The 26,307-nt window shown below is 38.9% G+C and overlaps 2 protein-coding genes across 2 annotated transcripts; one reads left to right on the plus strand and one right to left on the minus strand.

Moving 5' to 3' along the window:
• Nucleotides 1-920: 920 nt before the first annotated feature.
• On the minus strand, nucleotides 921-5,559 carry LOC128496938 (patched domain-containing protein 3). The gene is made up of 4 exons (XM_053466773.1): nucleotides 4,837-5,559; nucleotides 4,229-4,350; nucleotides 3,351-3,496; nucleotides 921-2,758 (listed from the first exon to the last, which is right to left on the minus strand). The coding sequence occupies exons 1-4, from the start codon at nucleotides 5,557-5,559 to the stop codon at nucleotides 921-923; spliced, it is 2,829 nt and encodes a 942-aa protein (XP_053322748.1).
• Nucleotides 5,560-13,550: 7,991 nt separating this feature from the next.
• LOC128496939 (uncharacterized) lies at nucleotides 13,551-25,410 on the plus strand. Its single transcript, XM_053466774.1, has 6 exons — nucleotides 13,551-13,608; nucleotides 13,840-13,993; nucleotides 16,733-16,893; nucleotides 17,704-17,907; nucleotides 18,417-18,598; nucleotides 19,990-25,410. Exons 1-6 carry the CDS (start codon nucleotides 13,551-13,553, stop codon nucleotides 25,408-25,410), a joined length of 6,180 nt encoding a protein of 2,059 aa, XP_053322749.1.
• Nucleotides 25,411-26,307: the final 897 nt, after the last annotated feature.

Raw genomic sequence — 26,307 nt, forward strand, 5'->3', positions numbered from 1 at the left:
ACACAAAAGTGTACATTCACAAAAATTCCAAAAATATATATGAGACAATTATTATGTTATGTTACGATGATATCTTTGCACACAGATAATGAACACTTTCTCTACTGCTGGATAACCCGGAATGGCAGCTTCTAGCGATTGCAGTTCATACATGAAAAATTGCCACCTACGCTCAAAACATTTTATTTTCAGACTGCTGTTCTATGAAATAATTTGTTATTCACTATTACCTATATATATATATATATATATATATATATATATATATATATATATATATATATATATATATATATACTACTGTTCAAAAGTTTGGTGTCACTCTTGGTAAACAAGGACATTCTAGCTGTAATATATACTATAAGCTTGGATTAACAAACACAACGTGGAACACAGGACTGATGGGAGTGACTAAGGGCCTCTGTGCAACTATGAAGATATTTGATTAAAAATCAGCCGTTTCCAGCTACAATAGTCATTTACAACATTAACACCGTCTGTGCTGTATTTATGATATTTTTCAAAAACAAGAACATTTCTACATGACTCTCTCTCTCTCTATATATATATCTATATATCTATATATATATAGATATATAGATATATATATATAGACATAAAACCATTGGTTGTATATGAAGCCATTTACAGATTCATATCTCCCTGCATTCAATGTGTTTAAATAATCATTTATCAAAACTAACTATAAAAACAAATTCAGTGCAAATCCATGTGTTTCTTCCTTTTTTTCTATGGGACTGCACTGCCACCAGAACTGGGGAAATTCAGGGAGATTCCAACGTAAGTGGACACTTGAAGAAATGGGTATAAAAAGATAACATGAATCCGCCAATCAATACAGTTTATGGGCTTTTGGTTTTCAAAATACATAGATCAGCTTAAAAACTGGTTCAGATGGGTCAATGGCAATCTTGATTAACTTTACCTTCTAAATAAAGATGGAACAATCGCCTCCTGTATTGCAGTAGATTATTTTTGTACTGATTTTGCTCATGGAGCCCATCTTCTTTCTGGGGTCCAGAGAAGTTTTTAGAGCTACTGGGATAATAGAATTTACACAGGCTGTCACTGTTCATTACACACGATATTGGACTGACATATCCAGGAAGTTCTTGCATTTTCATCCGACTTTCGCAACCTTCTGGGTAGCCCCTACCAAGCTCCTCTGTATTTAACATATTGGTGTTTTGGGGTGTTACCTTTTTGTTGCATGATATTTCATATACTCCTAATGTGGTCAAGAATACAGGAATAAATATGAGGCCATGGAGGACCCCAAAAACAATGACTAAGAACATGATTTTAAAAAATGTCCTAAAAATGTAGCTCTCTGCGACAGAAAGAGCCAAAATCCCTAATATTGTAGAAAGAGCTCCCTGTACCACAGGGTAACCAAGAACGCGCAAGGCATCGATCATCCTGTCGTTTGCACCTGTCTTCTTATTGGAAACACAGGCATACGCAATATGAGCCGAGAAGTCAACCGAGAACCCTATGCAAATAACAAGGTTGATCATTGATATGGAATCTAAATTAACTTTCCAAAAGCCCATGAAACCAATGACGCCTACAATGATGGAAGCGATTGCAAATGTCACCCACAACGAGCAAAGAGGGTTTGGAATGAACAACAAAGAGATCACCAGCATCACAACAGTAGCCACAATGATATTTTGAACAGTGTTTTGGATTATTACGGCATATTGATCCAAGTAGATGAATAGCGGGTGATAAACAATGAGTTTAATTCTGCAGTTTGCGGCAATTTCCCTTAATTGATGTACCATCGTTTTAGCATCATGGCCAGTGAATAAATGAAAAGTCTGTATGAAAAAACGAGAGGCAATTATCTCAGATCCATGTTGTTCGATATCCAGTCGAAAATCTGAAAACTGCGAATACAATATTTTTAAGTGTTTCATAAAGTTGGCCTTGCTAGTTATGTTTAGATTTGCAGCTCTAGACAACCTTTCATATGTTCTCAACCAAGACACAGAATATTCCTTTGTCACATAATAGCTACTCTCTAGTGCCTCCATGCAGCCTTCAAGTTCTTGGCGAGTTTCTATTTCCCAATAGTTGGTGGCATTAGTAACGATAACCATCACCCTGGGGCCGTATTCTGAAAAATATAACGCCTCTTTATTGTAAAACCTTTTTAAAAAAGAATGGTCATTTGCAAGATAGCGCACATCTATACCCTCTTCTATTTGGATGCATCCAAAAATACTAGCGATCAGATAACCAAAATAGAGAAATAAAACAAGTACTTTTATCCAGTACTGAGTAATAAACGGCCCATAATACTTATAAAAGAATACTGTAATCGGATGCTCATGTTCTATCCCCTTCACTGTGTCCAAAGATCCTCCGACACAACATGCACTATATGCAGGGCTGTGCCCAGGCTCCTCCGTGTTCTTCAACTTCATGCACGTTAACCAATGCCTGTTTTCATTTTCATATTTTCCGTTTAATGCTAGAATTGCCCCAAAGAAAGTAACGCAGTACAGGTAACAAAAGATAAGGGCCGTTCCTGTATATAAGCAGAAAGACTGCACCGAAGGGAAATGAGTAATTATGCTGATGTAGAAAGCCAGGACATCGGTCAGGGTAGTAATGGTGATGGACACGGCGGCATCTTGGTAGGTATCAGCCATACGTTCTTCAATGCTCCCTTTCACCTTTGTTTGTTGCCAACAAGATAATATAATAAACATGTTGTCAACGCCAACTCCTGCAAAAAAAACAATTATTTTGAGAAAATAAAAGAAATAAAGGTTGCTACTAAGTTTTATTATTGCGTTTCTCTCTCTTCCACTCAAATTTGATAGGTTAGGCTCTAAACCCTCTTGTGAACTGTTTAGATATTTAAACAAATTTGGAGATCCTGCAAATATGGTTTAAATTGCTTGCCAATAAAGTATAAAAAACATAGTATAGTTTTATAACAAGTAATAACATGGTTGCAATTCTTTAATGCAATTTGTATTACAACCTTTGTCGTAATCATGGCAGTAACTAAACAATTAAAAGCGAAAAGATCGGAAAAGATCAGATCCAGAGATTCACGAGAAATAGAATGCCAACACAAGATAACAAAGTTATTGTACATTTTAAAAAGTATATTAGACATTTAAGTATCAATCACTACTTGCTCTGCAATCACTAATATTCTGTGCTAAGAAACTGAATTTTTGGTTAACGTCCATTACTTACTAGCTCATATAGTTTGATTTACAATCAAAACACCTAATATATAAAACATATGGCATTTGGCTTCTATACATCTAACAGCATAATGATGGTGAGATACAAATAGCACTTACCTAAAATAAGAAATGGTGCATTTACAGCGGTAGCAGCAAAAGGTACCCCGCATAATAACAGAAGTCCAAAACTGGTCAATATAGCTAGGCCAGGCGACAATACTCCAAATGCAGTGACACCAATTTTGTTTCTTACATTGTCTAATCTGAGGAACAAAAAGCAAAGTATATCTAGAATATGTGGCGCATTTGCATTATTTTTGTAACACTCCTGAATATTTTCTTTTTGTGAATTCCAGGACAGCTTTATATTGCGTATGGATAAAATGCAGTTGTTTAAACATTTTATATATGACAAAAAATATATAATTCTATATTAAAGTAAATTCATTTTTGGAAATTAACACAAAATCACTCTCTGTTCAAAAAAATTGTACAATTTTCAGGTTTGAATGTCTGTAACTCATGAATACTGCAGCATTTCAGGATCTCCTTGAATACACCAGGGTGGACCAATCAGAGACATTTTTAGAGACTCATCCTTGTTCATTTCAGAAGCTTCTGAAACATCATAAAACCAAACCAAAGGGACAGAACCATGTAACATTCTCTTTATAGCAAAATATTCACTAAGTGGGGCGTTTCCAGCAGAGTTGTTGTTAAACTGTCTCACTTCACTATTCATTTTGATTGACCAACAGCAACAAGAACTGAGCTCGTCCTGCATAATAATAACTGAACTGGTGAAGAGACTTTGGAGGAATGTCACCGATTTAACCATACATTATACGGTGGCTTTTGGGTATGGTTCTTCATAATGTTTAGTTGAAACACAACTATCCCTCTGACTTGGCATTTAGTGAATAAACCCTAATATGTATGAATCATAGCTTCCCTCTAAAAAAAAAAAGAACAAAGAATAAATAACAAATGCTCACCTCATGCAAGACACAATAGAAAACAAAAGGGTCACCAGGTAGGTGATGGAGAAATAAGCAATCACATTTTTGGTATTTTCTTGCAGCTGTCTTTGTAGAGAAATCGATGTGGAATAATAAACCTACGAGAAATAGAATGGTTGAGTTTAACGTTACTGTTAATCATATCATCACTAAAAGCAATATTTCTGACTTGAAATACCAATTTTGTTCCATTGATAAGTGAAAAAAACAGAGTTTATTCACAGAACTGTGAGTACTGTGAGAACTTGCATTTGCAGAAGCAGCCTATTGATTAATGCTGTAATACACTAAACTGAGTATGTTTACACGTATGTTGAGGACAAACTCAGTTCTGTCTTTGTTGCAGGAGAAACTCCTGCATAGAATCATTATAATTAACTTGGTGAATTGAAATCTTTCACCTCATCGATAAAACCTGCTTCTGTGAACGTTTCTCAAAGCTCTGATTGAAAAGCAAGCGGTCTTCTCTCCATGCATTTCATTTATACATAAGTGACATGAGAAAATTCTATAGACAATAAGGTACGTGTACTTTCTTAGCAATAGAGCAAATTTTACAACACATGGATTAACTTTGGGTTTACCTGTATCGATTTAAGGTGTAACTCTTGGATTTTTTGGGGTATGATCATGGTAAAGTGGTCCAGCCACCTCAAGGCGTTGCTTTTGACTTGATTGCTGTCTTCTCTTAGGTAATACAGCAATCTAATAGCCTGGGCCTTAAGTACGCTGCTGTCTGAGCCTAGCGTGACACCTCCAATGTAGAATCCCAGGAATATGGTGTTCTTGAACATGGGATAAGTTAACAAGATTTCCTCCGTGTTGTTCTGTATCATCTCCAGTAAGGGGTTAGCAGGAAGGCACGTAGAACCATTGGTTTTAGCACACAAGTGATAAAAGCTAATGTTTGACCCACACTCTAAACTCTTCACTGTTGTGTCCAGCATGTGTAGATCTTCGAAGATGCTCTTATTCAGGATATTTTGTGATGAACTTACAATAATAAGAGAGGCAAAAGTACCTTCTCCATACAGCCGTTCTACAGAAAAGTGCCTGGAGTCATTGATGGGAAAATGCGCCTGGACAAAGTCTCTCTCGCTCTTTGCATGACCACCCACCAGAGTGAATTGGTCCTCTAAGTTATTCATCTGTCTTTCTTCAAGGAAACAAAAGCCCATTCCTAATCCAACTGATAACGCAACTGGAATAACTATGAACCACCAAGGATATCTAGCGATGAGTTTTCCCAGATTACGAAAACCTCTGGACAATGGCTTCTCAAGGCAGTCTGTATGGCACCCACCCATATTTAAATTACTCTGGTATTTTAAAAAAAGAGTTAATAGATATCAATGGGCTTAAAGATGACCAAGGCTCAACTACACGCTACCTTAGAAGAGACGTACCCCGACGATAAAGCAAGAGAACCTACACTCGATGTAGCATCGAGGAGAAATAGTCTATTGCAAATAATTCAGAGAATTATAAGCCAGCCGGGGATGGGATAACGAACCCAGTGCAGCCGGTAAATGGCAGATGAGAAAGGTATCCAACATAATCATTCATTTTACCTGACAGAAGGAATTAGAATGCATATCTTAATGGTTTATTTTATAATTTGCAGAGAACGCTGGAACTCAGCCAGATCAGCAACTACCGTATCTAAATATATTTGAGATTTTTTACCACAACATGTACAGAGCCAGATGTTACCCTGTCAGATGCTCATTTAAGCAAATGATTGATGATTTCCATAATTCTATTATGTTACTGTTCAAAAAACAAAATCAATGTACTTAGATCATGTATTTTTTAATCAATAATATATTATATCAACCATTTATTCCATCTCTAAAATGCAACAACAACAAAAACTAATAAAACATAAACTTTCTGACATAGATGCACCTATATTGTCCATGTTGTTTTCGCTTATCCAAGTTTAAGTTTAAAAACTGATTATTCGTTAACTAATAAATTAATTATGTTATAGCAGAAAGATCTGTTGTCAAAACCTGTACATGTGTATGTGTATTCCACAGGTTTACTGCCCTCATTGTAAAAAATCACCTTAACTGTTTAAACTGGACATTTAAGTTGTAATATGTGGGTTCTTATCATTTTTGTTGTGAGATGGAAATGTATTCTGAGATGGCCTATCATGGATCTTAACTATATCTGTACATAGGGATGAAATTACCTGTTTGGTACATCTTTTCTAGCATTAATAAATCCGGTTAAGCTACATGCTCTTCACAACGGAAATTTCCTGTAACAAGAAGTCATGATTTGGCAAATGTCTGCAAAAATAGACTAATTTTAACATATAATTCTGCTCCTATTTTCAAAGCACTTCCAGCCACTAAACAACCCAATCCCTCCCGTAACTTATATCCAGAACTCAATACATTTAGACGTAATGAGCTGACTAGAAAACCCAGTGTCAATCAACGATGCAAGGTCCTGAGCAGGATAGACACAAACACCTACATACCCACATTCACACTCACACTAACAGACATGTACACAGACAACTACACTAGCAGACACACCTGAACACAACAAGTCACTCACACCAACACAACATGCAACATGTCTAAGTGGCAAGGAAGAGGTTAAAAGTTAAAACTACAGATTTATCTCTCAAACCTCTTCCTTCTCACTTAGAAATTTTGCATTGTTCTAGCTACAGAAATCATAATACTCTTGTTAAAGATTATTAAAAGTAAAATTTGAGTACAATTCCAATCAATGTTAACCCCTCCTGCACCCATCATCGGTACTTTCCACCTCCAGGGTCCTACTTGTAGCCTAGTAGTAAGTTATCTCTCTCACCACGGGTTTGGTATGGGTGTGTAGTGATTTTTGCACCTGTGTATTCTCATATGACCTAATAAAAAATGCTGTGACGATTTTGGCTGCTAGTCTTTAGTCTACAGGGTCAGTTAGGGGGTCAAGCTCAGTGGGAGCACTTTCTGCGCATGCACAATGGAACTGTTGTTCAGCCAGCTCTAGAGCTGACTGGTTGTGAGTACAGCATGCGCACCCCTTTACGCACTTGCAAGGGGGCCGCATGAAAATTTAAAAACTATCAATATGAGATACATAGCGCTCACTCTTTTATTAGACGGTCACTTGGGTTGGCCCGTGATAAACCATAGGCGTAGCAGTAAGTTGAAATGCTCATCTCTCCTAGAAAGCCTATTTGCCAATTGGGTAAAACCTTACCAGTGAATGGATATAGGAAAGTCAATGAAATGAGGTTGTGACTCAGTAAGCAATTCAGAAGATAACACCAAGATTTATTGGCCCGAGGAACCAGCAGATACGTGACCACACACAGGATGCGTTGTTGCTTAAACACAGGATCATCCCTAATAGACTTTATAAACAGTCTTTACTGGGACATAGTCTACCATAAAGCGTCTTTTGACTGGGTTTTACTGGCACTTACAAAGCTAATATTGTACTATAAAAACATACATGCATCTGAAGTATCGCCAAGGTGCTGAACACTTACGTCTATGCAAATTGCATATAGAACATTTTGGTCTGCATGATCTCTTAAAATTGATATTCAAAATCAGCTTATAAATAAATACTTCGATGCTCAAAAGACATTCCTGAATACCTCAAGACAACAATTGTTGCAAACATGGGGGTCTGCAGGATTTTTTTTCCAGGTTGTCAAAATATCCTCCCCACCTTTCCCCTCTCCCACCTCAATACCTCCTCCCCTCCTCCCCATTGCCCAGGTGGGTACTCTGTGTCTGTGAAGGAGCAGCTGCCAGGGTACAGGAGACCAGCAGACCATAGCACTCTGACAGCTGTGTACAGAATTAACAGGTTTTGTGTTGCACTCCCCTGACTCCTGATCTCTATGTCTGGTTGACATACTATTTCGCCCTCCCCTGCTGCTGCTTCAGTGGGCCTCTTTGAATTTTCGGGGTGGGAAGGGGCAGCAAGTTCTTTCCTCTGACAGTAGAATATTGAAAGAATGCCAAAGGAGTCGCATGATATGAAATAAGTAAATAAGTGAACATGACATTAGAAGCCGAAATCAATAACCGCTCTTACAGAGTATGTGACCGGGAGTTAAATACATTTATACATTTATCCCTTAAATTACCAAGAATCATTATGTTTTAAATGTCACTGAACATTTCATTTGACTTACAAAACAAAGATTATAAATTCATTTGTTGGTGAGTCAATATTTAATATTTGTTTATTACAGTATGACAGATGACTAGTCAAAAGAACAGTAAAAAAACTGCAAGCAAAAATATTTTTATTTTATAAGAAAAAGGTAAAACAAAAATTAAAAACAGTGGCTGCCTAGTGGCCACTTTTTGATATAAAATACAGAAAGGGATGAACACTATAAAAAGCATATCCCTTCAGATTCCGGGGTGCTGCTGGACACATAACAAAGCAAGAGATCAGTGCACACCCAGCAAATACCATTTAAAAGCACTTATCTGTGGCATAAATATTGGGGATTCAGTCACACTATGTGGACACACCGATCGGCCATAACATTATGACCACTGACAGGTGAAGTCAATAAGACTGATAATCTTGTTATCATGGCAGCTGTCAGTGGATGGAATATAGTAGGCAGCAATTGAACATTTTATCCTGTTGATGCGTTAGAAGCCAAAAAATAGGCTTTGACAAGGGGCAAATTGTGATGGCTAGAGGACCGAGTCAGATCATTTCCAAAACTGCAGCTCTTGTGTTCCCGCTCTGGAGTGGTCATTACTGAGGCGACACGGGTCATGGGCAGCCAAGGCTCATTGATGCACGAGGGGGCAAAGGCTGACCCGTGTTGTCAAATCCAACAGACAAGTGCCTGTAGCTCAAATTGCTGAAAAAGTTTAATACTGGTTCTGATAGAAAGCTGTTAGAACACACAGTGCGTTGCAGTTTGTTGCGTATGGGGCTGCGTTCCCGCAGACCAGTCAGGGTGACCACGCTGACTCCTGTCCACTGTCGAAAGCACCTACAATGAGCACGTGAGCATAAGAACTGGACTACGGAGCAATGTTAGAAGGTGGCCGGTCTGATTATTCACGTTTTCTTCTACATTATGTGGGTGGTCGGGTCCATCAATACCTGGAGAACACATGGCACCAGGATGCATTAATGCAGAGACTTTATGTCAAACCAAAAGAGTTCCCAGGTTTGCGGTGTATGCTTCTGATTCTCTCACAAATAAAATGTTTGTACATTTATTTTTTATTATTCTGGTATGTTTTTTTAATAAAGTATTGTTCAGTAATCTTTAGATGCGCAGATGATATTTATATGGGGTTGCATTGTGTTGCTTCTATGTAGTAGTTTGCTTCTTCATTATCTTTATTTTTTGTTTCGAGTGTGTCTCTGATAATTGATGTTCTGATATAGACAAAACATTGCTGGAGGCAAGTAGTCCCCAGTACTCACAATCACATCCACCTGCCTCAGCACTTTACAAATTGCAGTCTATAGAAGGTACGGATCCAATGGTTTCTAATCTGTGGATACTGATCGTCATCATCTATCAGTCTACAAATTCCACCATCTTCATTAAACCTGATGGTGGTGGTGTTTAATAGCATCTCCTTTTTACCGTTATCCCAGATTTCCCAATCGTTCCAATGCTGTATACATGTAGTCACATGCTGAAAGGGTCTAGGTGTCTGATGTAAATGTAGCCTGCAGGTGTGTGTATCAAGTAGGTGGCCCACACAGGTGATTTATAAGCCACTGGCTGTTCTTGTTGACCTGGATGAGATTAAAAGGGTATTGTATTGCAAAAAGAAGCATGTTTAGGTTCTGACCCCAATCTGCTGTCTTGTCTAATAACTTTATTCTGTTCCTTAATCAGCCCTTTTTGAATCACTTTTTACTTACCAATTTCTTAGAATAGTTTTATGTGTACCCCAAACTTTTTTAAACTCATTTGTTGTCTTTTCATGTACTACTTCCACTGGAAATCTGTTCCACGTGTCTAGTACCCTTTCTATAAAGTAGAATTTTGGATCTTATGGATTAGTCGTCCACCACCCAAATTCACCTCTAAACCACTTCATGAAGCTTCCCTTTTGCACTTTATTTAATCTCTTGATGTATTCGATTTCTCTGCTGATGGCATAAACAGGGCACTACTAGGTAAATCAGTCTCCATTTGTGCAGGCACATGTGGACCAGGTCCTCCACGTTGCAGAGCTGTTTTTATTATGACAGCTTTCTGGACTATTAACTGGAAACACACAATCAGGATTTCTGCTGCGTGAAGTTCGTGGTGTCTAGCGGTCAGTAATCTGCCAAGACATTAAAATCCTTTTTTTAATTAAAAGCAGAGTTTTAAAGACATTTAGCATTGTAATACGGTAGCTTGTATAGCATTTTCTTTATTTTCATCTTCAGATTTTTATTTTATTTATGCGGTTGAAATGTTTGATGATGACAAGAATGCAGCAAAAAGTACAACTTAATTATATTGGCAGTCACTTTGGAGACATCCACATAGATTATGGAGACTTGGATTTGTGCAGTTTGATGCACGGATCTTTAAATCAAATTCACATTGCATGTTTGCCAGTCAGCACCGCACCAGATATGATATAATATCCAGCTTGACTCTAACACCTTACACATACATGCCTAAACAATCTTACAACATACACTTATATACACACACACAGCCACTCTAACAGCATACACTTACATATACATAATGTGAACAAATGCAAGGAATTGTGCTGGATGGAATCTATGGTTCTCCCCATATTCTGCAAGGTTCCCACATAAAGTAATACAGAATATTAGCACCAGTGAAATGTGTTACTGTAACACAGATATTTCATCTCATATTCTATGAGTGTAGGTTTTGGGGCCCAGAGGTAGAGCCCTTGGTGGGTAGAGCCCTTGGTGGGTAGGGTGGGCCAGTGCTCCACTCCACATGTTGGAGGTTGCCGGTAGACTGCAAGTAAGGAGTTTGGTTCCAGAGTTCCAGCACCCTGGCTTACCTCACCTGCAAAAGATAATTAATTACAGTTGCTGTTAAGTACTTCCCTACCAAAAAGGGGGCAGAGTTTGTTTTTTTTTTTGCTTCATGTGAGGAGTTAGGAAGCTGCTGAAAGAAGCTGAAACAGAAGAACTCGTAATTCTGTTGGGACAAGTCATCCAACTCAGTCAGCATTTAATATTGTTTAGTTAGTGCTCAGTAGAGCAAGGATTTTGTTTTATTTTCATTATACACGGCTATAACTTTTGGAGCGACGAGTGCCTCTGAAACCTGAAGAACTGTTTGTAAAACCCTGACAAGGTATCAAGGAAAGAAGTACTTACAATAAACACATCACTCTAACATCACTTACACATACATACATACACACTCACCCCCTAACACCGTACACTTACACATATATACATGCACAAAGCCACTCTAACACCATACACTTACACATACATGCACACACAGCCGCTGCAACACCATATATTTATACATACATACATACGCATGGCCATTCTGACACCATGCACGTACACATATAAACATACATGCATAGACGCATCACCCGGCACCCAGGTGGCAGGGAGCGGAGGAGAGAGAGGTGCCAACTGGATTCAGCAACCTCTGTCTCCATCACTCCTTGCCGCCACTTGCCTCAGTGCTGCCCTCAATGGAGTGGTAGCAGTGTGGGGCCTCTGTCTCGGTGCCGAGTGATGTACAGAGTAACGTCTTATCAAGGTGCTTAGCAGTGAAGCAGCACCCCGGGAGCAGAGTAGCAAGACAGGCCCTGCGCTCCCACCACAGGACTTCAGCAGGGTAAGTAAACTACAAAGGGTGGAAAGGGGGTAGATAGTGAGAAGGGAGAGAGATACATAGTGAGAAAAGGGGGGAGAGGTAGGTACTGAAAGAGGGAGTAGTAAGAATATTGAAATAAATATAGAGTAAGAATGAGTGAGAGAATGAAGAATGCATTAATGAATATGTGTAAATGATTTGTGTGTATGAATTGTGTGAATGACAGAGTGAATGGTGATTTGGGGAAAGGCAAAGATGACAGAAGCAGGGTGTTTGAGCCTTGTGGACCAAGATAGCATAGCCAGGGTGTTTATAGGACAAAGGTGGCACAGGGGACAAAGATGTCTTACTCTGGGCTGCTTGGGCACAAAGATGGCTCACGCTGGACTGTTTGGGGAGAAAGATGGCAAGTCCTATGTATGTAATTTGGGTGCTGGTCAGGTTCTATGTTAGCAATGTGGATGCCAGAGTTAGCCTTTGTGCAACCTGTGATCTAGGGGGCTCACATATACATGCTGAGTTTATATGTGGTTTCCAGTTGATCTATAACTGCAAAGCTGGGTTTGTGTATAATTCTGTTGATCTATGTCAGGTATGCTATGTTTCCATACATTATTTTTGTATAACTGCAAATATGGGTTTTGTATGTCTTCTTCAGTTGATCTATACTATGGTAAAGGTCCCATTTTTTTCAATATTTACAAAATGGATTTGTTACAAAGATTGCACTGTTAGCTGTTTTCCCTATATTTAATGTATTTAACATACATTATTGTTACCAGTGTCTCCAGTTATATATTATTGTACTTGTTTGCACTTGCACATAAATAATTAAAATTAGTTGTTTGCTACAAGATTATTTTCCTTCCTTTTTTGTGTGTGTGTGGCCCTGCTAACACACACCTAACACTCTATGTTAACACTTACACCATACTCTAACACACACACACACACACACACTGTAACACCATATGTCTCTTTAGGGCAGTTGTACATAGACTGCTGATCACGCTATAATAAAATGATAAAGCAGCTAAATATCTAGATTATTTAAAAAAATGTACTCACCTCACCTGTTTTATTTGCCTCTCTCTGCCTCAAATCAAAATGAAGCAGAGAGAGAGACAGTGATCACTGCCGATGGCAATATTGATAGACATTTGCCTTTGGCAAGGTGTGTGATCGGCTCCAGTTGTGATTTGTTTTTCTGCCAGCAGCAAAAGTCCTGTTTTCAATCGAGGCTGCAATCAGGCGCAACAGATAATATTACATCCTAGGCCTTAATGGCTGACTTTGCAGCGACATACTATTACATTCTCTGTCAGTAAGGGGCTAAGGACTATATGTGTGCTTAATGGCCATGCAAATATACATTGTCTTTTTTTTATTTATTTTTTTAGAATTCTTGTAATTCCACAAACGTACAGGAACTACATGTAGGTATAGGTTGGTGGCTGGAAGTTATGTAGTTGATCTCTGTTTACAGGACATATCTGCAGAATGGATGAGAATGATGATCACATAGCTGTAGTGGGAATAGGCTGCCATTTTCCTGGAGGTGAGTGTTTTAATCAGTATTTTATAATGAGGCAATATACTGCAGTCGGTGAGTCCTGGTTAAAGGTCCACTGCTTGATGAGATCACTGAATAACTATAGTTACCAGAATTATGGATGGAATGTTATAATAATGATGTAGGGAGTTTGCCCTTTGGTTAAACTTGACCCACATTACATTTAGAGTTATCTTTCAGCCTGCTTTCTAAAGTTCTATATTTTTTATTGAGCAGGTGAAGGAATAGATAATTTCTGGAAAGTTATTGTGGAGGGGAGGAACTGCACCGTAGAGATCCCACCTGAAAGATTTGATACAAAGAAGTGGTATGATCCAGATTATAACAAGCCAGGAAAAATATGCACCACCCAGGCAGCCCTTATAGTAGGGTAAGTATCTGAGTACAATTATAAGTGGATTATAAAATACACAGCATATTATAGGTTTATATCTTAAATATTACCGTATTTGCTCGATTATAAGACGACCCTGATTATAAGACGACCCCCCAAAATCTGAATATTAACTTAGGAAAAAAAGAAAAAGCCTGAATATAAGACGACCCTAAAAGAAAAAAGTTTTACCAGTAAATGTTAATTCATGTAAACTATTTTTTTTAATAAAAGCTATGATTGAGAAAAATATTTTTTTGTTTTTATTTCCTTTTATTTTCCAACCTGTCCCCCAGTTACGCACATCTGCCCCCAGGCTTGCCACACCAATATGGCACTGTGGCCCATGATATGCCTTTTAACCCTCTATATGCCACTGTGCCCCATGGTATGCCTTTTGACCCCCTATGTGCCACTCTGCCTCCAGAAATGCCTTATACCCCTATATCCCATTCTGGCATTTAGGGGCTTAAAATGCATATTATGGGGCAGAGTGGCATATAGGGAGGTATAAGGCATTTCAGGAGGCAGAGTGGCATTAAGGGAGTTAAAAGGCATTGTATAGAGCAATCTGCCTCCAGAAATGCCTTAGACCCCTATATATGCCACTCTGGCTTTTAGGGGGTTAAAAGGCATATTATGGGGCAGAGTGGCATATAGGGAGGTATAAGGCATTTCAGGAGGCAGAGTGCTCTATTAAATGCCCCCTTAACGCCACTCTGTCTCCTGAAATGCCTTATACCTCCCTATATGCTACTCTGCCCCATAATATGCCTTTTAACCCCCTAAGTGCCAGAGTGGCATATAGGTGTATAAGGCATTCCAGAAATGCCCTATGCCCCCATTTAACACACACACACACACACACTTACCGGTGCTTCCAATTTCCTGCTGTATTGCCGGGGCAGCGGGTTGACGTCTCCTTCCGCTGCAGCCGGAAGGAGGTGGAGTTGGCAGCGGGGAACTCTGATCTCTGACAGTCGGGGAAGGTATGCGCGACGGACGCAGACAACTCCCGCTGCTAGCCACACCTCCTTCCGGCTGCAGCGGACGTTATCTACGCGGATCGCATAGACGTCAACCCGCTGCCCGGCAATACAGCAAGAAGCACTGGTAAGTGTGTGTGGGGGGGTGTTAAATGGGGGGGGGAGGCAGGAGGATCCAGGTCCCCTGCAGCGGTGCGGGGGATCTGGATCTTAGTCTCATAATCAGACCTCTATTTGAGGTCTGATTAGAAGATGAACCCGATTAGAAGACGAGGGGTATTTTTCAGAGCATTTGCTCTGAAAAAAACCTCGTCTTATAATCGAGCAAATACGGTATTTCATCTACATGCAGTTACTTACAGCAAAAGGTTTTTATTGACTACTTTGAATAAATTCATACCCCTCAAATGTCATGCTCTCCCCATGGGGCAAAACTAATTTTATCGGGTACTGACTCTCTGTCCTGCTAAATAGCCGCACTATCCTGCTTTTGCAGTTGTAGAGACCAGAACATCTTCCCTTACTGGCCCACTGAGCGATGAACTTGATCGAGGGCATCCCAGACTTCACGTTGTCACCGTGCTATATAATGAAGCTGTATGCTGGGATATGATGTCATATCCTGCCTGCTTTTGACATCTGAATTGTTGAGGGGTTGTTAAGCATGAATATATTGAATCGGGGCAATTTAGTTTGTAGGATCCCTGCATGCTGTATTAGTAACGGAAGTTACAGGAAATGGGAATCAGGTTTCATATATTTCAAAAGCCTTCAAACACAAAATGCATGTCGATAATACAAAAATAAGAATTTGTTATTACATTTGACTCAATATAATTAGCGAAGATAATGTTAAATCTAGGCCGAGTTATCAATACTTTCATGCTGATTGAATGATCACAATGGCTAGTGGCTAGCAAAGGGCAAGGGTTCTAGAAGCTAGCAGAGTCCAGTATTAAAGCCAGAGATCAAATCCGACAAGTTCAGAACAAGTATTAAGAGCTAGTATCCAGCATTGAACAGGATAACAAGCAACACATAAGTGAGCAAGCGCAGGATATAAACTGGTTGATTAGTAACAGCTGATTAAGAACAGCTGATTAATTAGTAATTTATAGCGAATACAAAGCGGAACATAAGTGGAACGCATGCAAGCACATCTGGTATAAGGAAACAACAATGTAGTATAGGTGGCAGTGAGGCTGGCAAAGTATGGGGGCATTAAGAGGGTACTTAAACTAACTTTATGAGTGATGAAGGAAAATAATGGTGTTCCTGGGGTTTAATGAGACCATAAGAAGCCCTGTGCATTTAGCTTTTTTTCTCCGCATTTTACATATCATTGAGAAGGAGAGACAAGCACAGGATTAGGGAGTTAGCGGTACATCGATATGGTAATCAGGCGATTAGTGCCTTTTGAGCCCCCACTGTTTTTAGTGGTGTTGCTGGGACATTTTTTGATATCTATCAGTACTGTGATGGACTTACAAAGCAGCCTACGAGAGAACAGGGAGACACTAGACGTCCTAGACAACAAAGATCAAGGATTCCACGGAGTAGTCAGTAGTGTAGCGATTGCTCATTCGTAGAGTATCCCGACAACCTTACTTGGAGCATAGATGCCACCAACCCCCTGTAGTGAGGCCTACTGTACACATGCTGATATTTTCCAGTAACAATGTTTTCACCTGTTATGTATACCCTTTCAATGTCTGAACTATTAATAGGATTTGTTTTGTTATCCCAATAGTCTCAATGAATTTGACAACAAACTGTTTGGAATCTCCAATCCTGAGAATGAAAACCTGGATCCACAGCAAAAACTCCTTCTGGAATGTACCTACCGGGCACTGGAGGATGCAGGATATTCAACCGAAAGCATCAGTGGATCCAAAACTGGAGTCTTTATAGGTGAGAAAATAAAGAAATCAATAGAAATCTTTGAAACTTTCTATGATATCTCCAAGCATGTACAAACTGTAGGCATTAATATTTAAATCATACTGATTTATCATAAACCAGATGATTATTAGACTTGAGCGCTGGCCAATTCTTCGTCTACTTTGGTTGATGCCAGGCGAGCCCCCTGCTGGGAACCAATAAAGTCACTCTTACGGACCTCTAACGCCGAAGCCATTAGTCTCCCTAGGCCAAGGCCAGGGGAAGCAGGAACCCAGCGGAGTCACGTGAAGTCAGGGGCTGCCTGAGGGCACTGACAAGCTACTTGGGGCAAAGGTGGCACTCACAAGCTCTTTAGGGGGAAAGGTGGCTCTGTGGTAATGCTTGATAATGTTTGGGGCCCTGGGGCAATTTTCACTCTGGCCCCAGCAGTTTCTAGTTATGCCCCTGTTCCTGAACAAAGAAACTTCTGAAAGATATACTGTAACTGGGGCGGGGGGTTGAACAGGCAACGCATTATGTTTTGTTCTTTGTCTAGGTTTTTAGCTTCTCTTCCCCTTTTCTTTCATTGTTACTGTTACTATGGTAACTATGGTTAGTCTGTGGAGACTGCTCTACTTTCTGCACCTGAAATTAATATGATATGCATATCAGAATGTTTGGCTTTCTTTCTCAGTAAAAAGATTTCAAGACAACAAAATATAGACTAAACTAATATTTCTAAGCCTTTTACATTTTTTTAATGTAACAATGTTAACAAAAATTAGCAGTCAATCTATTTATCAGACCATGGGTAACTTATCTAATGCAAAACCTTTTTAGGTCTCATGAACAGAGATTGGGAATCAATATTTACCAATTATCAAGATGGCATCAATCATTTTAATGGAACTGGAACATCAACAAGTATAGCAGCCAACAGGATATCGTACTGCTTCAATCTGACTGGACCGTCCCTGGCAATAGACACTGCCTGCTCTTCATCCCTAGTGGCTCTGCATTATGCCTGCCAGGCCATTAAACAAGGTACCCACACTCATGTAATAACCCTTGCAATATTGGTACCTTGTAAATAATGGCACATTACAAAAGTAATTAGTAATTCATCAATTATATACATATATCAATGAAACGGTTGGCTTTAACTTTTAAAGGTGCATTACTTGAGAATTGTGTAGTAATTTTCACTGCTGCTTTTTTGATATATAAATACAGTTGTGCAAAAAACAAAGTACACCCTCTTTAAATTCTATGGTTTTACATATCCGGACATTACAACAATCATCTGTTCCTTAGCAGGTCTAAAAATTAGGTAAATACAACCTCAGATGAACAACAACACATGACATATTACACCGTGTCATGATTTATTAAAAAAAAAAAAAGCCAAAGTGAAGAAGCCATGTGAAAAACTAAATATACCCTTACTGCTCCATAGGAACTAAGTAGCAGTGCTGCTAATCAAATGCCCTTAATTTTCACACAACTGTATATATGATGTTTAAATTGTATAAACGTATACATTTTTTAAACAGGAGATTGTGAAATGGCTGTTTGTGGAGGCGTGAGCTGTATCTTGGAACCTCGGGTCTTTGTTTCCCTCACTAAGGCAAAAATTATCTGTCCAGATGGAATTAGCAAACCATTTTCACAAAACGCAAATGGATATGGGAGAGGGGAAGGATGTGGCATAGTTTTGCTGAAAAAGTTGAAAAAGGTATGAACATACTTTCATGGTTATAATTCATAATGCCTCGTAAAGATCATATCAAATGCTCCTGAAGTTGACTGGGCGAATCCGAGCAGGTCAAGGTATTGAAAAACGCATTCTCTAGAGTCACTGGAAAGCAGGGGTGAGCCTAGAATTAGTGACACCTGGGTGCAGTATTTCTAAAACACACACTAATATTAACACCATACAGTAACATCCACCCACACAAAATACTACACACACGTATACCACACACACGTATACCAAGTGCTGTATGATCTGTTGTCACTATATAAAAGATAATAATAATGACCATATACTAACATAGACAATCACTCTAGCATATGCTCAAGCATACACTCATGCTAACACCATACATTAACATCTGCTCACACATGCTAACAGCAAACACTCATAAAAGTTAACGCAGTAAAAACACACATAAACACAGAAGAAATACTTAAACAATACGCAAAAAATACAGAAAGGAAAGCACAATTCCTATGCAATTCTGTCCTGTCTAATGTTACATGGCTATATTGGTTACCAGGGAGCTTAATCGTTGGGAATGCACTGCATTTTAACGCACTAAGACTCTAATGTAATTTATTCTCTGGACACCATTAATGAGGCACCAATGTGACAGATGGAGAGCCCTGTCTTCGCTACAGCTCACACTGCCACCCTACTATTACCTGGGTGCCATGCACCTACAACACCCACGTTAATGCGCCCTTGACGGAAACCTTGCTTTTTTATTTACTTACACAATAACTCCCCCATCCCACCCTTCTCTCTCCATCTTTGCCCTGTGGGATGGAGGAGGTAGAGTGTAGATTTTGAAACATATTTTTTTTCAAAATAGAAAAATTTAACTATGCACCCTACACCTACCAAGGGAGAGGAATGATGTCATACATCCATCCGTTGGTTGATATAGGATGGGAGATTGTGAAAATTCACTGTATATTTGTATACACCAGTGCACCATCAATCCCAAGTGATTGTGGGTTGTGTTGCATTGCATACCCTCGTCTGAAGCTCACAAAATGTAAACCTGTATTGTAAGCACTCACATACACTGGCTAACATCATATAACATGTTAGTTATTTTGAGGGTCTCACTGGAGTCTTCATAATGAATAGAGGTATACAAATACTGTCAAAATGTATATTTGTGATAAACTTGTCATAGCAGACTCATTCAGATGTAAACTGCATACAGGCATTGCTTCTTTGTTTGTGCCTTTCTTTTAGAGTATTTTTTTCTCTCCCTGCCATGTGTCTCATTATACTTTAATATAGCTCATCTATAATTATGATGCATAGAAACTATTTTAATTTACTAAAGTAAGCAAATGTTAATAATCCGATTTTTATGTCCATTTGTTGCCTAGGCAAAAGAAGATTATAGCAAAATATGGGGAGTAATATGTGCCAGTGCAGTAAATCAGGATGGAAGATCTGTGACACCGATCACCAAACCATCACAAAAACAGCAGGAAGAGTTACTGAAGAGCATCTACACAACTATTGACCCATCTACTGTTCAGTATTTAGAAGCACATGGCACTGGAACACCTGTTGGGGATCCAGTGGAAGTCACTAGCATAGGAAACATAATTGGCAAAAGACGTAAAAGTGGATCCCCGCCTTTAAAGATTGGCTCAGTTAAAGGAAACATTGGTCACACAGAGTCTGCAGCCGGCATTGCTGGTTTAATTAAAGTTCTCCTAATGATGCACCATGAAGTGATTCCACCATCATTACATTATTCTAAAGAGCTAGGTATTAAACAGCTGGAAAAATACAATTTATCAGTTCCGATAAATTCAGAAAAATGGGAGAATAATGGGAACTTTGGTAGAACTGCTGGTATAAACAGTTTTGGTTTTGGAGGAACTAATGCTCATGTTGTGGTGAGGCAACATATACAGACGTGCTCTCAATATTTATCAAAGAGACCCATAGACATTTTTCTTTTGTCAGCAGCCTCGCATAAATCTTTAAAACTCACCATTAAAAACACCATAGAGGAAATAAGTAAAGTGGAATCTTTTTCTCTGGGAAACTTGGTCTACACGTCTGCCTGCAGAAGAAGTCACATCAAAAACAAATACAGGAAAGCATTTCTGGTCTCTTCATTAAATGACTTACAACAAAAACTTGCATCAGCAAAGACTGAAACATCCCCAACGCAAGGGAGCCCTCAAATAGTATTTGTATTCTGTGGGAATGGAGTCCTTTATAAAGGGATGTGTAGGAGGTTACTGAGATCAGAACCTGTGTTCCGAGAAAAATGCATTGAGATAGATGAGTTACTCCAGGCATATACACCTCTTTCCATGACACAGTTACTAGAGAACGAGGCTGATGATTTCTCAAAACCTGACATAGCACAGCCTTTACTCTTCACCATCCAGGTTTCTTTAGTGGCCCTTCTGGCTTACTGGGGAGTCAAACCAGACTGTGTTGTTGGAACTTCAGTTGGGGAAGTTGCCGCTGCATGTTGTTCAGGGCATCTTTCACTCAAGGATGCTGTAAAAGTGATTTATTACAGAAGTACACTGCAATCTAAAGTCACTGGAGGCAAAATGCTGGTGGTAGGCAATATACCTGTGGCTGAAATAGCAAAAGATGTTGAGCCCTATGCAGGAAGAATAAATATTGCAGCTTATAACAGCCCTACCTCATGTACAGTCTCCGGCAATGCAGAGTCAATGGAAAAACTTAGTTATCAACTAAATCAGACTTACAGTAAAAGGAATATTTTTTTGTATGAATTAGATCTTCCTACTGCATATCACAGCTACATGATGGATCCCATACTACAGGAGGTAAAAGATAAACTGCAAAATCTAAACACACCAAAGCCAGGAGTTGATCTTATCTCCACGGTAACCGGAGGGAAAGCAACTGATGGGGATTTTACAACTGGACAGTACTGGGCCAGAAATATTCGGGAACCAGTTGTCTTTGAACAGGCCTTAAGAGCTTCTGTTCAAGGTAAAAGTAAGCCTCTGTTCATTGAAATTGGACCAAGAAGAGCTTTGAAAAGAAACATTCTTGAAGTTTTAGGAGAAGAAACTATGATTTTACCTGCCCTTCATCCAGAAAAAGACCACGAGACAATCTTTACCATCCTGGTTAAACTTTTCACAGAAGGATACAATCCTGACTGGAGTAATGTTTACAAAACATATAAATCTTTACCGGCTCCTCTTCCTTGTTATCAGTTTGATCGCATTAAACAAAATATGAATTTTGAGAAAATTCGCCAAGGAAACCAAGCTGTAGCTGCCTCTGCTCACCCACTTCTCCACAAGGTGAATGAAGACCTCACAGAATTCACATGTTCCATTTCTACAGCAGCCACGCCATTTATTTATGAGCACAAGAACAACAGAACTGTTCTAGTTCCTGGAACATTCTATGTAGAGCTTGGTTTGGCAGCTACAATTTCCACGTTAAAACCTAAAGTGCCTTTGAATTCCCTCAGCATGAACATAAATTTCTCAACACCTTGTGTGGTTAACCAGGAATCTCTAAACCTGAAAATTAAACTGGAGCAAGAAAACAAAGACACTAATTTTGAAATCTTTTCCTCACGTGTTTATGCATCGGGGCAAATTAAAAAAATCAGGGAAGATTCTAATGAGAAAAGAATCTCTCTGGAACACATCTTGAAACGATGCAATTCAATCTATGACCAAAAAACCATTTATGAAGTCATATCGAAGTTTGGATTTCACTATGGGACAATGTTTAAACAGCTTTCTGATCTCCATTATGGGGAAGAATTGAAGGAAGTAATTGCTACGGTCAACGTAAGCGGAGAGATTCAAGAAACAATGTATGAGTATTATATTCATCCAGTTATTTTAGACTGCTTTTTTCAAACAGGTGTAATCGCCAGAGGTGACCTAAAAGAATCAGAAGTGCTGTTTCCATCTCAGATTGGAACACTGACAGTATTCAGACCCTTTCAAAAACAAATGTTCATTTATGTAAAAACAGTCCAAGTAACAGAAAGCTATTATATCATCTGTGGATGCTTTACAGACAAAAATGGCTATGTTTTAACAGAAATAAGGAATGCTAAAATGGCGTTTGTCAGGCAAACTTTGAGTGGGGTTGATAACATATTCTTCCATAATAAATGGATACCTTTCTCTGGGCTTGAAAAGAAATCAATACAGACACCAAGCGTCATCCTGTTTGCTGACATTGCTGGGATAGGGCTACAGCTATCAAAATACATACAGAATGGGCTGACATATGTCATGTTTAATAACTGGCAACTGGACCATGCACAATTAAAAGAACTTAATTGGGGAGACAAGGAGATTGTGTTCATGTGGGGTGTCCATAGAAAAGGCGAAGACTTTCCAAATAATCTCACACAATACTTCGCAAAGTGCTGTGAGATATATCGCCAGGTGATCATTGCAGCGAGGAAACAAAATTCTGCGGCTTCTATAAGAACAGTCACCTTCAGAACAGTTGAAACCACAGTGGATCACATTAATCCTGGATTTGCTCTGATTGGCATGACTAGAAGTTGTGCAGCCGAAATGCCTGATATTACATTTCAACTGATTGACATTGGTTCTTCAAAAACAGAAGACGTAGAAGCATTGGCACAAGTCATTCAGAGTTATGAACCAAAGGAACACCCAGAAGTCTGGATAAAAGAGGGGCAAATATACACCAGTGAGATTGCAAGAACCAAAATAGATATTGAACAACAAAGGCAGCATCAAGTGCCACTAAAAATGTCTGACAATTTCGCATTGTACATTGACAATCCATACAGAATTACCACTCTTTCTGCTGAATTGGAAAATTCCAAACCTACAAAGCTTCTGGACAAGAATGTTGAGATCCAGATTGACCGAATCTGCTCCCATACAGAAGATTTCTTTCCTGTGAGTGTTTCGAGCTGGCAGTTTGGAGACACACTGTACTGGAACGCGTTGTCTGTGGACAAACATAAACTCCTTGCTTTGGATTTCACTGGCACGGTGACTGCAGTTGGGAAACAGACTGGGAAACTAAAAGTAGGTGATCAAGTTGCTGTCTGTTATCCGACCACCGCATCATCCAGAGCGAGTCTTCCTGAAGATGTTTGCTATTCAATTAATGACATCCCAGTCTTAAGATATCTGCCATGTATTTCCCAATTTATTTTAGCTTGGGAAATTTTGTGTAATCAGTTGCAACAACCCAAAAATAATCTGGCTCTGATAATTAAATCTTCAGAAACACACTCAATTTTGAGCAAAATTCTTGCTAATGCAGCGAAGAATAGAGGTTGGGAAGCAACAGTCTCTAGAGACATTGGCATTAATGCCAAGCAAAGCAGTGCCATGATTATCCTACCTTTATCTGGAAACATTTCAGAAGAAGACCTTATTCAGCTACCCTTGCTTAAGGATGTATTCGTGATATCAGACCAGAAAAATTCTGAAGGTCTTCAGATACCAGTTCAGCACGACAGAGAGGATGTTCACATTCATTTACTTAATCCAGTTGCCATCTTTCAGAAAGCATATATTAAAAGAAATGCCAAAAGCCTATGCAAATTCTTAGAGTCTGTTGATGCAAATATATTTCAAGATGTGCAGAACACAAACTTTAGTGGTGACACATTGTGCAGTTATTTCACAACACAAACACTGCCAATTATTGAACTCAACAAAAGCATTAGCACTAATATTCCATTATTTATCAAGGAAACATCTCTTTTCAAACGTAACGCTGTTTACATAGTCACGGGAGGTTTGACTGGTCTTGGACTGGAAACAGTAAAGTTTATTGCGCGGCATGGAGGTGGTCATATTGTCATTCTGTCCAGAAGAATCCCCACCGTTGAATTGCAACAGGAAATAGAAACGATAAAGAATCAACAGATGAATACCCAAATAACATCAGTTTGTTGTAATGTAACCAATTACTCAGATGTAGAAAAGGCCATGGATTCTATTCAGAAATATTTTCCAGACATTCCAGTGAAAGGCGTTTTTCACAGTGCTGTAGTTTTACATGATGGAATTCTAGAAACTCTGAACCTATCTCTGTTTGAGAAAGTTCTAGGTCCAAAGGTTGATGGGGCTCTAAACCTTCACTACGCAACAATTCATAAACAATTGGATTATTTTGTGTGTTATTCATCTGTTTCTTCATTTACTGGAAACGCAGGACAGGCAAATTATGCTGCTGCCAACTCATTCCTAGATGTGTTTTGTCAATATAGAAGGAACATGGGTCTTTGCGGTCAATCCATCAACTGGGGTGCCCTCAATCTTGGAGTTTTACTCAACCAGGACAAAATACATGATATACTGCAAGCAAGAGGTATACTACTTTTCAACACACAGGAGATACATGAATACCTTGAGAAATGCCTGCAATTAAACTACTCTCAGCAGGCTATTGTGAAGTTTGATTTTAAAGTTTTGTATGATAAAATGCTGTCTCGTATTCCAGCCCTGAGGAAGCGACTTTACAAGGTGGTATCTGAGGAAATCAAAAGTCTGAAGGGAAGAATCCAAGATAAAGTATCTCCTAAATATACCAACATAAAATCAGAAGATTATGTTAAATTAATAATTAGTGAACTGGCTGGTGTCTCTGTAAGTGATATCACAATGACCTGTCTCCTAAATTCTTTAGGAATTGACTCAATGTTGGCCATGACTTTACAAAATTGCATTTTTCGTGAAAAAAATGTGAATATACCCATGTTAAAATTGCTTGATCCCAGCACAACTGTCTCAACAGTTGTATCATTTTTGAATGAAAATGCTAATGAATAAGTCACATCAATTAATTTACTAATGGAAACAAAACTATAGGCAGCTCATTTTATTTATAGGAAGCGCGATAGATCTATCCCATAAAATCTACAGGAAAACTATAGCAAAAAAAAAAACCCAATGTAAATCCTCCATAGAAACCAAATTAGTCTTCTAAATTAAAAAAAAAAAATAGAGTCATGGCCAAAAGTTTTGAGAATTACACAAATATTCATTTTTACAAAGCCTGCTGTCTCAGTTTAGATGATGGCAATCTGCATGAATGTTATGAAGATTGATCAGATGAATTGCAAAGTCCCTCTTTGCCATGAAAATGAACTTAATCCCAAAAATACATTTCTACTGCATTTCAGTCCTGCATGTCAGTGATTCTCTCGTTAACACGGGTGAGAGTGTTGACGTAAGGCTGGAGATCAATCGGTTATGCTGATTGAGTTAGAATTATCAGAATGGAAGCTTTAAAAGCAGGGTGGTGCTTGAACTCATCGCTACATGTATCACCACCGCTGTCTTCTGACTCTTGTCTACCACCACGATGTCCGGTTAACCGGCTGCTACCTGCTTGTCTGTCTAGATCTGGAAGTCCCGCAGGATCTAAGTCCTGTTATTTTCCACAATCTTCCGTGGAATCTCCCAATTAGAGGGCTTAGCCCATACTATGTGCAGATGTTCCTTGATTGTCAACATACATTGAAAAACAGAAAAACATATTGCTTTAGCAGAAACCAGAAATAATAAAAATTATTTGAACTACATCTTCTAAGTTTCATGTCTGCCACTTACTCATGGAATCTTACAGAAATCCCCTAGGATTCAAAATGGCAAAGTCTTTATTCATTAACTTCATCAAGTATCTAACAGATAGAGGAGTCAGACGCTCGCGCCGATTTAAAACTG

This window comes from Spea bombifrons, chromosome 5 (genome assembly GCF_027358695.1).
Source record: "Spea bombifrons isolate aSpeBom1 chromosome 5, aSpeBom1.2.pri, whole genome shotgun sequence".
Lineage (NCBI taxonomy): Eukaryota > Metazoa > Chordata > Amphibia > Anura > Pelobatidae > Spea > Spea bombifrons.